Source organism: Ceratotherium simum, chromosome 17 (genome assembly GCF_057802395.1).
Source record: "Ceratotherium simum simum isolate JZ-2026a chromosome 17, ASM5780239v1, whole genome shotgun sequence".
Classification (NCBI taxonomy): domain Eukaryota; kingdom Metazoa; phylum Chordata; class Mammalia; order Perissodactyla; family Rhinocerotidae; genus Ceratotherium; species Ceratotherium simum.
This window is the reverse complement of record NC_141916.1, coordinates 21,694,180-21,709,569: the sequence shown is the minus strand read 5'-3', so window position 1 is coordinate 21,709,569 and position 15,390 is coordinate 21,694,180. Positions and strand designations below refer to the sequence as shown.

General features: G+C 42.7%; 1 protein-coding gene across 4 annotated transcripts; it reads left to right on the top strand.

Moving 5' to 3' along the window:
* The first annotated feature begins 1,279 nt into the window (after positions 1-1,279).
* Positions 1,280-13,956, top strand: PCED1B (PC-esterase domain containing 1B). Of its 4 annotated transcripts, none has more exons than XM_087442506.1 (2): positions 1,280-1,427; positions 12,337-13,956. In XM_087442506.1, the coding sequence occupies exons 1-2, from the start codon at positions 1,424-1,426 to the stop codon at positions 13,659-13,661; spliced, it is 1,329 nt and encodes a 442-aa protein (XP_087298632.1). In that variant the 5' UTR covers positions 1,280-1,423; the 3' UTR covers positions 13,662-13,956. The 4 variants fall into 4 exon arrangements, with proteins under 4 accessions (XP_087298632.1, XP_087298634.1, XP_087298633.1 ...); XM_087442508.1 differs by lacking the exon at positions 1,280-1,427 and adding an exon at positions 4,903-5,079; XM_087442507.1 differs by lacking the exon at positions 1,280-1,427 and adding an exon at positions 5,120-5,543.
* Positions 13,957-15,390: the final 1,434 nt, after the last annotated feature.

Below are 15,390 nucleotides of genomic sequence, written 5' to 3'. Positions count from 1 at the left end.
AAATTCCAAAGTTATGTAATAGACTACTCTGAATTTTAAAATGCTGAAGTTATCAGTTGGGTTCTGGAGGTGGCCCTGCCTTAAGAAACAATAACGATTGTATCAAAAATCATGGAAAAAATAACTTGATTTATGGCTATAGATAAGAGGATAAAAACAATGTGTAATGTGTGGAATTAATTTTTAAGCCACACATTGAGTAGTCAATGAAGGAAAGTAAAACAATATTTTTCAAGAAAAGGCCAGTTAACCTAAATAGCATAATATTAAAAAAAAACGAAAACTAAGTGTGCAGGACATGACATGTATTTCAGACTGTTTTGGAATCTGTTACTCTTGTTTGTTAGTTATTTTACACCATTTAATGGAATGGAGAAATGCTCTATTCTAAAGTGTTTAAAACACTAAAGGTGCACTGGGGAAAAACTCGTTTAAAGCTCCATTTCCTCATTTTTTCTTTTTTCTGATTCATTTCCTCCTTCGCTCTTTCATCTTGGTATTTGCAGGGGAGGTGATTCTGCCTCCTCCAAATTGTGTCCTCCCAAACAAAAGAAAACAAAGGTCTCTACTTATCTGATTGATCAGAAGACCGCTTCCCTTTCCCCCCTCCAGTTACCTGCTGGTTTCAACAGGAACAGTAGAGGAGGGAGTGGAAAGCCTTCCTGGCTCTGGCCCTTTCTGTGTTTACCTGAGGCCTGGAACTCAGGATGTAGTTTTCTGTAGCTGTGGAATAGGCTATTCCTCCACCCCAGGGCGGTAAAAGGGAGGGAGCAAGCGAAGGGATTTGCAAGCAGTTGTAAACTGTAAAGCACACACAAAAGTTCAGGATTATTACTACAAAAAATTAATCAGAAAAGGGAGCAATCTTCTTATCTTTTTCCTGAGTTTCTTTCCTCACTTCCTCTTTCTCTCCCTTCACCATCTTTCCCTCCTTTACCACTCTATTAGCTTTTTCAGCCCTGAAGACACCACGCAAGCACGGTCACAAGAGCCAACATCTGAACTGTTAAAACAAAACAGAGGAAGAGTCAATGTAAATCACACCCAAATTACTGAGAAATGTGAAACGAAAACAAGCTCGGAGCCCAATTCCAGGAAGATGCTGTAGTTCAGGTTTACTTGCCACTTTGTGATTTCATATTTGCCCAAGTCTTCATGCTTCCATCATTAGTCTTCTACTTCCTAATGTAAGAAAGTAAACGCTGACTCGTGTCATTTGCCCCAGATGCCACCGGAAATGGCATTTTCTCCCCAGACACTGGCTCACACACATAGCAGCACCCAGAGGTGAACTTATCTGCCTCGCAGCCCAGACCTGGGCTCTCCAACCTGGTGCTCTGATCTCCAGCCGAGAAAGGAGTCTGTCTAGGGAAGATACCTAGAATCAACTGAGAGGTACATTTTTTAATCACCAGTTACTTTAATGAGTAAGTACTTTCCAGTTTTCTCATTTTTATTTTAAGCATTAATTTTGCGTTTCTGACCAGCCTTTCTTGGGATCCTCATTTCTTGGGCACTTACTGTCGGAAGGAATCACCATCTTAGCCCACTGCACCCCTGTCCCGCTTATCTGAACAGCCCTAAAGTGACAACCGTTATTTTGTAATAAGAAGGATTCGTGATTGATAAACTACTAAATCTCTAAAAATGTACAGTGAAAAGAAACAGCCAGTTGTGAATTGGAGAAAGGATGTGAAGCGCCTAATGTCTGTGCGATCTTTATGTTGTGGTTGACCACAAAGGCTTGGCATCAATTTTGACTTCCAGCTCTGCTTTTTAGAAAATAGATGACCTCAAGCAGATGACTCAATCTTCAAACTTAATTTTTGCATGTGTAAAATGGAGAAAAATAAAGTACCAATCTCACAGGGTTCTTAAGAGGAATAAACAGATAAGCGGATAAAACACTTAAGATACTGTTGGTATGGGTACTAAATAATGTACTAAATGACAAATTAAATTAGTGTTACTAAGTAAGTTAAATCCTTCATTTAACTGGAAAACTCTCTTTATTAAATGCCATCCCCCAAATAAACTGAGGTGGCTCAGAATAACAACAGTTAACATTTGTAGAGTTGACAGAGTAGTTCACTGGATGTCACAATTAACCCTAAGGTGGGGAGTGCAGAGCTGTTGACTTAGTTTTGTGACTGAGGAACAAGGGAGAAGCTGGCAGCTCTGCTGAGCATGGCAGTGGGAAGAGAAGCTCATAGGTCCAAACTTGGAGCTGAAGGGAGGAAAGCACGACTTGGGAAAGGCCTGGCGTCAGAAGTTAGTTCATGTGTTCATTTCTCCAGCATAGATTCTTGTTCTCTCAGCTTCCTCACCTCCTGGACCTTGGCCATTGGGCTTGAAACTGGGGAAATCCTCATTCCCGCTGCCAACACGCAGAGCAATGGGAATCCAGCTCTTCCAGATCCTTCTATGCAATAGCGTGGGTAGGGAGCAAGGCAGACAGAGACTGGCTCTTAGAAACCAATTTGTAATTCAAAAACTTTTTTTCCCATAGAAACACTATGCACTTAGCATTCAAATACTACATTATTAATAATAATAGCAACAACAACAATAAAATAATATCCACTTTAAACACTCTTTTATGTAATCTCCTTAGAGGAGCATAGAGGCCATTTCTCCCACTTAAAGGATGAAAACAGCAGTGCAGGTGGCAGAGACCCCAGCCTGCTGACTCAGCCTAACGTTTATGTCGCTGGTTACACGGGCTTTTGTGGCCATTCCTGGAGACAGAATTTTCAGAATCCATCCAGTTCAGCAGTTGAAAGCAACTTAGTCATCATTAGCTCCCTAGCACCCTTCCTTATTCAACCATTGATGGTTAGAATCTAGAGTAGTCAGCATAAGTATAAAAAGTTCTGAAACACAAATATAGCTTTAGTGCAGCACTGTTTTCTGGTGACTCATTAAGAGAAATAGCTATCAGAGTGATGAAAATTGAACTAAGCTGACTCCAGTTCTCACGGAGAAATTTAAAGCTGTGCCCAAAACATTGCTTTGTTATATTTTTCAACAGAGAATAGAAAACTACACGTAAATATTTTTTTCTCGATAAGACGATTTTTTCATCTTAATTTCAACAAATATTTATAGCTGAGGTTCAAAACTCAGGTCTGGAGCCCTATTTCTTCTTAAAGAAACAAAACAAAATCTTACGCTCATCTAATCAATCGGAAGAGTCACTGTCAATAACAGACCAGTTCTGCCTTTTACTAGCTGAACAACCTTGGGCGATTTACGTAACCTCTTCAAGCCTCAGTTTACTCACCCATAAAATGGAGATAATAATAGTTCCTGCCTCACTAGGTTGTGAGAATAGGCCTGGCACAGAGTAAATGCTCAATGAATGCTAACTCTTATACATAAGGCATTGGGCCAAGAGGAGTACAAGGAAGGGTGAGGCCCACCTCTGCCATCCAGAAGTAGGATAGACTGAGGCAGAAAGCACATGAGCAGTTAATTATAATACAAAACAGAACCAAGGGCTAAATAGAGGCATCCATCGGAGGAAGGAGAAATTTTTCTGCATGGGAAAATAGGAAAGGCTCTCAGACAGAATTGCATTTTAAACAGGGTCTTAAGGAACAGAATTTCAGTAGAGGCAGAGGTTAGGGAACATTCAATGCTGAGTCCCAGAACAAACATGAAGAGGTGAGAAAAAGCCCTCTGGGTATACACAGCTCTGTAATTCATCCACAGGCTTTGGGGAGGTGCACAGAAGGATCATATCCTAGGTTAAAAAACAAAGATTATAAATGCAAAACGTTGAAGTTACGCCAGCGTATCAAATGAAAGGGAAGATATGAAATTTAACAATGTAGATAATAAAGTTTTATGTGAGAAAACACATATAAAATAAAAACTATAGCATTTTAGAAAGTATTTCAATCAAAGTAAGACACACTTTCTTAAGGATTAAGAGAAATTTGTGGAAAAGTTAAAAAAGTTAACCATAAAATCTAAAACAGAGGTGAGACTGGTCACTGTGCTCAGCTTCCCAAAAATATATCACAACATCCTCCTCCCTAAAGTATATTTTCAAGAATTATATCTTATTTCTTATTGCCAGGAAATAGTTGAACTGTTCTATATCAAGATTATCATACAAGGATTTTGACGTTTTAGGAATAGTGGAAACAGTCACAGTCAGGAAAATTAAAAATGACTTGATCCAAGTGTTGCAGAAACAGAGTTTATTTCCACCTGGTTATCCTCAGCCAACCTTTCAAGCAGAAATTATAAAGCAGCTCTCTGAAATGCACAGCGAGGATATGCTGCCCTCATTCCCATGGATGATCAATATTTACCTTTAGAAAGATTATTCAAAGGTCACAGGAGAATTATTTTAGGAATTCAGCCACAGTTTGATGGGAGGATAAATGGGCATCTAGAGAATTTGGAAGAGATAAGAGGCCCACACAGACTAAATTACTCCTTACCCCTCCCCCCTCCACCCCTTTGGAACTTTATTCTACGCACCTGAATATGTCTGGAACTCAGGAGACAAGTCTGGGCTAGCTAAACTGATTGAGCGCTTAAAAATGTGGCAGACCTCAAGCTAATGACTTTATGTTCATTTAACCCTCACTTCTGAAGAAATCCATAGCATTATTTCCCTTTTGTTGAAGTGCAGAGACATCACTTAATCTGTAATGATCTCAGAGACTCGTAAATGGCGGAGCAGGATGCAAACCCAGGGGGCTGACTCCAGGGCCCACACTCTCAGCCACTGGGCTTTATTGCCTGAATGCCGAGTCATCTGCATACAAATGGTAACTGATAAGGGGATCGTATAATTTGTTTCCATCCAAACTGGGTCATTTTTAGAGGGGAGAGGCCCCCCTGAAATAATAATTATGCTGGGAAAACAGGGGTAAATCAGAACAGTTTGGGGGCAAAGGGACATATGATCACCTTATTGACCGACGCCGGGAGAGTGGATGAATTTACCGAGGGAAAGAATGTTGAAGAAAAGAAGAAAGGAGCTGATCACTGGGCCTTGAGAAAGACCAACATTTGAGGAATTGCCGGAGAAAGAGAAAGTCACAAAGGAAACTGGGGGAGGTGAGACAGGAGACAAGGGTGTCAGACGGTCGTGCAGTTTGTCAGAGGGGAGTAATCCACGGTCCTCCAGCCCCAAGGAGCTGGGAATCTGCAGATGCGATAAGGACCCAGTAGTGGCCATTGAAAGGAGCAACGAGGAAATCATTGGTGATTTACTGACAAACATTTCTTCAGTTTGGTGGAGTTGGAAGCCAAATTAAAGTAAAGGGAGGAGTGAGTGGGAGGTAAAGACCCAGAAACAGCCGGTGCAAACAACTCTTTTTAAAAAGTGGCCTTGAAGGGGAGGCAAAAGATAGGACTGTCTCGGAGGTGGAGTCAGAGAAGTTTCCTTTCTTTTTCAAAGCTAGAAACTAGAATGCCTTTAATGCTGAAAGGAAGGAGCCAGCTAAAGGGGAGTGAAGAAAAAGTAGAATGCATAATTATCTCCTCTCCGGGGGCCCTCCTGGAGCAAAGTTCCTGAGGAGGTAGGAGGACAGGACGGGTCATCTGAGCTGAGGATTACCTTTACATCCGAGGAGGTACAGCTCTGCCCCAGCGGGAGGGAGGAAAGGGAGACTGTGGGTTTGAAAGTTGGAGGGAGGGAACCACAGCCAGCTGCTGTCTGCAGGCTCCTGTTTTCTCTCGACTCCCAGAGGGGAGGACTTGCCGAGCCTGAGTTTAAAGGTGCCTGCTGCCCGGCAGGCACTGTACTAGGCCTCTGATAGACACTGACGTAATCTCTTCATTTTCACTATTATTCAGTGAGGTAGAGGAGATTACCCTTGTTTGACACTAGAGGAAACTGGCTCAGAACCGTGGGCAGCCAGCCCAGGAGCACACAGCTGTTCAGCGCCAGAGCCCACGTCTGACTTCATCGTCTCCTGGAAGGGAAAGCCAGGTCCCTGCCTTCCAGTATCTCTCATTTCCCGAGTTAGAGGAGTATTAGGTAGGAAGTTAGCAAATGTAGTTGAAATAATGGTTCGAGACCATAATGTGGAAGTTTGACATAGGCTGTGCATGATCGAAATCATGTTTTTTGTCTATATGAATTGCTTTGATTTTATACTTCAGAAGATCCTTTTGTGAAACAAAAGTTTTATTAAAAATGGGGCTATTTGAGTAAAGGCTTCAGAGTTTATCTTTTGTTTTTATAGAAGTATCTGCATATCAGATATCGTAAACCCCCACTTCATTCACAGAGGATGTCCCCTGTATTTCTTCCTGTAGTTCATAAGAAGTTTTTATATTAGACTATTACTATGGGAAAAATATGCTGCCTTAAGGATTTTTAAACATGGTAATTCTCACACTCTTCAAGTGTGTGAAATGCTTCCGTTGATATTTTATGGCAAAAGAATCACAAATTTAAGATTGTGGCCCAGTAGGGAAGGTACAGACACGAGTTGAATTCCTGCCTCCACAAGAAAAACTTGTGGTTATGTGGAGCCCAGTTTGAAGATCACAATTCTAGTTTCAATTGTCCATTTATGTCACATGTATCCGAGATTTTATATGTAGGGAGTCAGGACTAAGTGAATAGCCAAGTTAGAAATATGGACCATCCAGTAGGGTTAGGGGATGTAGGGAGAGGGTAGAGGAACCATGATGGTTGTTGGGGGATGTGAGTCAAATTTACAGAATGACAACTGTCACAGAATGAAAAAATCAAAGCAATTCATATAAACAAAAATATGATTTCAATCGTGCACAGCCTATGACAAGCTTCCACATTATGGTCTCGAACCATTATTTAAACTATATTTGCTAAGTAAGTAGATAAAACACAGGTGTTCTCTAAATTTTTACGGGATTAATTAATGGGCTGCAGAGCTGAGACTTGTTTTAGAGGTGAAGTTATTGAGGGTAGGGGATTAGAACCAGTCTTTCCAATGGCTATTCGGAAATAATTTTTCTGTTGCATTATTTACCATAGTATCTCACAGTACTTCTATGTACTTTTAAAAATTTACTCCTAAAACCACTTTTAAAACTAGAAGGCCTGCATTATTTCCCCCATTTTCATGTTATACAGAGGAAGGGATGTTAACTTACTGTTAACCCCAAATCAAACGATGAATCTACTGAAAATCCCAATCCACAAGCCATTCATTAAGCTTTCCCAAAGAAGTTTGAATTGTTTGCTTGTTTTTTCTTTGAAAACTTTATATGACATGCAATTTAATTTTTGACAAGTTTAAATTCCCCTTAGAAAACTAAGCAAATGCCAAGACATAGGTAAGTTTAGAGGTGAGTACATGAAAAATAATTATTTTCTTATTTCTACCATTTATTCCCTTAAACTTTAAGGGGATCTTGGAAAGTTCAAAACATTGATTTGATCACCAAACATGCAGTTAGAAGGAAATGAAATATTTATATTCCCGGTATAATGTTGCATTAAGATGGTTAGTCATATGCAAGAAACTTCTAAACTAGTTACCTAAACTAGTTACAAGTACTTCCTACAACTAATCAAAACAACATCCTAGTTGTTAGTGATTACCTTTGTGATTTAAGATTTCTCTGAAGGGTCTGCAGCAACCAGGCTATTTCTGTGTCACTCTTCCTGTAACTAAAGATCAGTAAGAAAAGAAAAAATTTGACCTAATTTCTACCACACATTGATTAATGAAAAACAAATGCTATATGTTTGGTTTGTGATAGTTATAAAGCAATAGTCAATGATTTATGTGTCATGGCTTATGAAACTATTAAAAAATTAATTATCCCCAAACAGAGAAATCTAGGCAAGATACTTGAAAGTAATTTATTATAGTAGTATCCATTATTAATGTATATTTCTGTCAGAGCTTTAGCTAAAGCCCAAGTTTTACTTTGAAAACAGAAAAACATGGAACTACTTATCATTAGGATTTGAGGAATCAATCATGAAATTTTTTTTAAAAACCAGTTTTAATTTGGAGTCACAGATGGCAATGATCTTCCTATACCGCCTCCCCTCCCCCATGACTCTTCCAACTGGCTTTGGTGCTCCATTTACATACATCAATTCTAGCTGCTATCTCCTTTGATATTTTACATGTCCATTTCCTTACCCCTCCTCTTGAGAAAAGAGACTGCCTTTTTATACCTACCCCTTGCACCTAGCACAATGTCTGGTTCTCAGTGATACTTATTGAATGAATGAATGAATGAACGAATCTGCCTATAAAATAGCTACCAAAACTAATAAGTGAGTTTAGCAAATTTGATGCAAAGAAAGAAGCCCGGGCTAAAAAGACAATTGATCTGCCTGTTTTCAAATCCCGTTTTTGTTTCCTTTTTATAAATACAAAGAAGAGCTTTGAAATGGAACTTACCAACATTTTTTTTTTTTTTAGATCAGAGAAGATTCAGCTTTCCAAATTATTCTTTTTTTTTTTTAAACATTATCTTTTTTTTTAATTTTATTTATTTATTTTTCCCCCCAAAGCCCCAGTAGATTGTTGTATGTCATAGCTGCACATCCTTCTAGTTGCTGTATGTGGGACGCGGCCTCAGCATGGCCAGAGAAGCGGTGTGTCGGTGCGCGCCCAGGATCGGGATCCGAACCCGGGCCACCAGCAGCGGAGCGCGTGCACTTAACCATTAAGCCACGGGGCCGGCCCTCCAAATTATTCTTTATTCACCCCCCTAAAAAAAGTCCCTTTGTTTTTGTTAGGTTTTGTTTTTAAGGCTTGACGTCTTAGCTTAAAAGATCCTTTCCCACAGCGACAGTCTTGAGGGTGTCCGATTTGTTAATCCTGCTATGGTTGTGATAGATTCTTTATCAAGAATTTCATGAATTTCCTTTCAGTTTCTGCTTCTAACCCGAATTCTTCTTCCCAATCTTTTCCCTCTCCCTTCTTTCCTACAGTCTTATCTGCATGTTCCACTGCAGAAGAACAATAAGAAATTCTTAGGTGGACATTTTTGCCCGGTTTTGGCTCTGAGCCTTGGAGCAGCCCCTGGGTGGGTTAAGTTCGCTGGTCAGGATACAGGGCAGCCGGAATTCCTCAAACACTGTGAGGCCCGGGAGTCTGTAGAATTTTGTTTTGGTTATTCTAAAATCCAGGTCTTTTAATATTTTCATATCTCTTGCTTGAGATTAAGGTGCGAGATGAGATATATGCTCTCACTCACAGCCCTCCACCTGCTAAGTCCACATGGACCACCTCTCCTGGGCGGGCAGAGCAGATGACTGCATGCCTCTGGATAAAGGCACACCATAAAAACACCCCAAAACCGCCTTCTCCTGTCTTATCCCCAAATATCTCCCTGGTATGAGCCACACTTTTGGATTCAGACTGGCCTGCAAGGGGTTCTGCTCTAAAGGATGTCTCCTACAGAGAGGGACTTCGGCGGTACTGGTTTAAATCTTAGCTCTATCACATCAATATCCTTCCCTATACAATGGGAATAATAAGAATTATCTTATAAATGGGATAATGTTAGTAAAGCACCTAGCATCCAGTAGCTGTTCAAAATTAATTTTGTTTTAGTCAATATCGTTCACTTGCATCATCCCTTTTGATCGTCACAGAATGCTGCTAGACAGGCAGCACAAATATTGTAATCCTCCTTTTATGGATGATTAACCTGGTGTTCTGAAACTTGCTCAGTACTAGTAATAACTCTTATCCGTGCTGACTACTCGTCAGGCATTGTCCTCTCATCATCTCTATGAAGTGGGTACTGAAAGTCCCATTTTGCAGATGAGGAAAATGAAGGCAGAGAAAGGCTAAATAACTTGTCAAGGACAAAGAGACAGCAAATAGAAGAGTTAGGATTCAAATCCAGATAGTGTGGCTCCAAAAGCAATACTCTTCACCACTGGACTTAAGTGCTGCCATTTCCCACAGCTTTTAATTGGTGGATTTGACTCACATCTTTGAGTCCAAGTGTAGGGCACTTCACAACCAGAGAAGGAATGCATCAGGCCCTGGAAACAAAGTGCCTCTGAAGGAGACAGCACAAGGTTATCAGATCTGCCAACCTGGGAAGAGAACTTTAATGGAAGTGGATGATGTTCAGTATCCTAGGGAACGAGGCACAGAATATGACCAGAGTGCCAGCCCAAAGAGGGCACACAGAGCCAGGGTGGCATGGGAGCCCTGGAAACACACTGGGGAAAGGTGTCCCCCTTCACTGGCACTTTGGAGTCTGGGGTCTGGGGTAGAGGATTACTGTTCACAAAGACCCCTACCCTGGAAGTCCACAGCACCTGTTCATGCTATCTTCAGGGCACTTAGCTCTCTCTACTTTGTACTACACTCATCAGTGAATACTTCTGATATGCTCCTGAAGAGCGAGACCAGGTGTTACTCATTTTTATATCCTCCATGTGGCGCATCCAATAGGTGCTTAATAAGTGTGAGTTAGGTGAATACATGTAAACAAAAGAACATACCTGAGCCCCAGAGGGATTTGGAGTTTGCTTTAATTATGTTTTCTTTTGTTGCACCACAATGGGCTAAATTCTATTTTTAAGCTTTTTTTCCTGATAACAAAAACATTTGAATGAAGATACTTTGGGGGAAAATAAGCCAGTATTTTCAACTGTTCTCTTAGGGCAATTGTTTTCCATTCTACCCATTTTCATGTGTTTATTTTTGTACTTGTACCCATTTAAAGCCACAAATAGTATAGCTTTTAAAAACCGAATGTGAAATTTAATAATAGCTATCCACCCACACCTATTAAAATGTTTACTAATGCATACAGCCTACAAATATCAAGCCACAATGGATTTTAATGGCTTCTGTGTAAGTGGATGAAGCGGATGCCAGGTTCCTCCCCATCTGAGATTTCTTGGGTATTGAAGTGTGTTTCTACCTTTTATTCCTTAGCGGATGTGGTTGTAAAGGGCAGACTGAAATAAACTCAACCTGAGGTTTTGATGATGAGTTTCACAACTTTGAACATTTTATTCCATGTGCTGGGGAGGAAAAAACTTTTCCTCTACCCTCTTAGGTTCAGTATCTGGAGGCCTGTGAATAAAACTAACAAAAGACAGGAGAAAAGGCATACAATTTTTATTAATATTTACATGCATGAGAGTTCACAGATAAGAAATGAAACTCAAAGAAGCAGCTAGAGTCAGTGGCTTATATACCATTTTAACAAAAGACAAGGGGTATGAGCTTCAACGGATGATAGATTGTGGGGAAGTGACTGGGAAATATATCGGGGAACTAACAGAAAAGAAGGCTATTTTTATTTTAGTAAGGTCTATTTATGCAGACTTATCTCAGTGTTGACAACCCCCTGTTTCTTTGACTCCTCTCCGGGTGGGGGAAGAGATACCTTCCTCAAAGGGAACTTCAAGCCCTGCTCTTAAGGACAAAGAGGGGAGCAGAGAACTCTTCCTGTATCTACTCATTCTCAGTGGCCTTCAGCTCAAAATAATCCTTATGCCAAAGTGGTATATTTTAGGGTGGCATATCTGATCTCCTTCAAATGGGAAACAAATGTGAATGTGAATTATTTATTTTTTACAAGTCCTATTGATAAGTAACAGCAGCTTCCTTGTTAAAGAAATCTGTTTTTATGTTTTCTGACCTGGTACATGTACTCTTCCTTTCTGTAGTTCCATTTCATTGAATTTTTTTTAAGTTATTAAAAGTAATATGACTAATATAAAGTATATTGACAAAAAAGGGAGGGGAACATAAGTCATCCATAATCCTACTGTCCTATTAAAAGCTATGTTTTTGCATATTTTCTTTCAATGTTTTCTATGCATATCTATTTTATATAGTTTCAGTGATGTGTGGCACACAACGTGGTATGTAACCTCTTCAACTTCACATTTTATCACCTTCTCCATGTTCTTGCTTACTCACAGCCCTCGTTATTTAGCAGCTGCAAAGTCTTTCTAACCATTCACCAGGTGTCAGACATCTGGACTGCCTCCAGGCTCAGGATGGTTGCAACTCCAGCCAAGGGAGGGCAGGGCCGAGTTGGCCCCTTCTGGCCAAGCGGAACCTGGGCCTCCTAGAGGGGCGAGCCGCCGCCTAGAGGGGCGAGCCGCCGCCTAGAGGAGCCGCCTCCTAGAGGAGCCGCCAGCGGTTCAGAGGTCAAGTCCCTCAGAGGTCAAGTCCCAGGCGCAAGCTGCGGCCAGGCCAACCAGGGCTTTTCCCTCCAGGCTCCCTTCTTCCCAGGCTTAAGGTGGTGGAGCCCCGCCCCGCGGGTGCCCCAGGCCAAAGCTCCATCCCCTTCTTGAGCCCTCCCCACGCTGGGCCTGCCCAGGGTGGGTCCAGCTCAGCTGCTCTCTCCTTCTGTCCTTGCAATCCGCAGACCCACCGTGTGCAAAAGAAGGATCTAGGCCGGGCGCCCGGGGCGTCATGGTCCACCTCCTGACCTCCGAAGTGCAGCAGCTGCTCCACAACAAGTTTGTGGTCATCCTGGGGGACTCTGTCCATAGGGCCGTGTACAAGGACCTGGTGCTCCTGCTGCAGAAGGACTGCCTGCTCACTCCCAGCCAGCTCAAGGCCAAGGGGGAGGAGAGCTTCGAACAGGACAAGCTGCTGGAGGGAGGCCAGCTGGGCCCCATGCACAACGGCGTTGAGTACCGTGAGGTCCGCCAGTTCTGCTCGGGCCACCACCAGGTGCGCTTCTACTTCCTCACGCGCGTGTACTCCCAGTACCTCGAGGGCATCTTGGACGAGCTGCGGTCGGGCGAGCACTTCCCGGATGTGATCATCATGAACTCCTGCCTCTGGGACATCTCCAGGTACGGTCCGGACTCCTGGCCGAGCTACCTGGAGAACCTGGGGAGCCTGTTTGCGCGCCTGGGCCAGGTGCTGCCCGAGTCGTGCCTCATGGTATGGAACACAGCCATGCCGGTGGGCGGGAAAGTCACAGGGGGCTTCCTCCCGCCCGATCCCCAGCCCTCGACCGCCTCGCTGGAAATGAGCGTGGTCGAAGCCAACTTCCACAGCTCTGTTGAGGCGAAAAAGCACGGCTTCGACGTGCTGGACTTGCATTTCCACTTCCGCCACGCATGGCAGCACCGACAGCGGGACGGGGTGCACTGGGACGAGCGCGTGCACCGACACCTCTCCCAGCTGCTGCTGGCCCACCTGGCCGACGCCTGGGGTGTGGAGCTGCCCCAACGCCAACCAGTGGGCAGGTGGATCAAGGACGGCCCTGCGGGGGGAAACCCTGGCCAGGGAGTCGCGAGGCAGCCCCAGGCCCGCAGAGATCCACAGACCTTACCTCTGCCCCGACCCTTGCCTCCTCCCGCATACGGCCCCCTGCTCCCGCTCCCACCTCCCCGCCTGCCCCTGCCCCCACACCTGCCCCCACAGGCTCTTCCCAGCCCCTTTCACCAAGGGATGCCCCAGTTCCTCCTCCCCCAAGATGCCTGTTTTCCCTCAGACCATCCTTTCCAGTCGGATCAATCCTCCTTAAGCTATTTCCATTTAGATGTCCCCTGCGAAGCTGACTTTATGTTTGGTCCCCAGCCGCCTGTGCCCCCCACACCCCATTATCGGCGGCAGCTCCCTGTGGTTCAGAGGGGATTTCACCAAAACTCGCCTCGTAGCCGCTATATGCCCTGGAGGCGGCCCAGACCTTTCAGGAGAAGAGGCCCAGCCCACCCAAAGCCAAGGTTTCAATAGACACACGTCGACATTTTCCCCCGCGGCTCATGCTCATGGACTGGACAGACTGTCTAGCTCTCCCTATGCAGACTGCCCTTGTTAACTGCAGCCGTTGGTCCATGCTTGGACTTCTGTTTGTGCACTGCTGTTATCCATAATGGCAGGGAAGAGCGGTCTGACCCATTCTTGTTGGCTTATGGCCTCTTCCTCCACCCTCTGGGGGTGACCAAGCATTATTCCTGCCTCCCCACTCCCTAATCTTTGTCTTTTTGTAAACATAAAATTGAAATAAAGAAGTTGTTTCACAAAAACAGTTGTGGATTTCGTGTGTGTCTATATTTATTGGTGCCTCTCTCTTTTATTAAACAATTAGCTTGGTGAGAGCAAAGACAACATCTGGGGAGTAGTTAAAATGGTATCTGCTTGATAAACTACTCAAAATGGATTTTGTCTAAAATAATTCTGAGGGTTTCCATAAAATAGGTCTGATTCCTTACAAGTAAACGAAAGAACTTTAACTTTTTTGTAATCGTATTTTCCAGAGATTCTCGAAGAATCAGGAAATTTTAGAACTGGGAAAACTAAAGACATAAAATTTAATTACCATTTACAAACAAGGAAACTGAGGCCAAGAGAGGTGAGTAACATGTTCTAGGTCACACAGAAAATCACTCCTCCACTAGTCTTTCCTAGTTTATACTAGTTTCTAGTTTATATTAACTTTCAAAGCACAGCAAACCAAGAAGGGAAGTTTATCCAACATGGTCTTTCTATGGAAGTGATGGTGAACAACCCTTCTAGCTCCATAAGCAGAAGTTTATTGGTTAGATGTGCAATGAATTATGTATTTAAGCTAGATTGGGTGGCATGCTTGTCACTTTATGATTTCTTGAACAGACTTGAGCTTTGGATTTGAGAAAATTAGAGAAACGTTAAGGTGTACCCAGTGAAAATGTGAATCACCATTATCGTGTAAAGCCACGAGTTGGAAGGGACCACCCAGTGCACAAACCCTTCCCTTGCAAATCTGACAGATGGCCATAGCCGTCTCTTCTCTGTTTTGTAGGAATGTTAACATCACTAAGATTGTTTAAATGTTAGGCCCTTTGCCACACTAGAATAGTGAAGTGTTAATACTTAGATAAAATAGTCACAATAGGATGTGACTAAAATTGTCCAAATAGGATTTTTCATTGAATTGATTTGACTGGTTTATAGGTCCTCAACTGGACTTTCCTTAAATTTGACGAGGGTAAGGAAATGTTATTCTGCAAAGATGAAGTTCATGAAATCACAGAATTGGATGAGATCAGCTATCCACAGAAGAAATACACAGCTGTTAACCCACTAAAAAACCCTCAAGATTCCTGGAGAATAGGGCCTTTATCTTACTTATCTTTGTGTCTGAAAACCTAGCACAATATCTGGCACTTAGTAAGTACTGAACAATATTTCTTGGATGAATCAGTGAGTGAATGAAAAGGTGGCATATAAATGTGTTCCTAGGGAGACTGCAACCCAAGTCTCTAAGGAGATAATATAAATTGATGTTTAATCCTTATAGCACATCTGAAGGAATATTGCCGAAACAGCATGATGATTACCTTCGAGGACCCAAGAAAGACAATGCCTACTAGTCAGAATTTGCCGGAATGTCGCAGCGTAGTCAGGAGAGAGGGCACCTGTCTGACCAATGTAAATATTCTAATCCCATGCAGGAGAGTAGTGGACCAGCTGTGAGATTTGG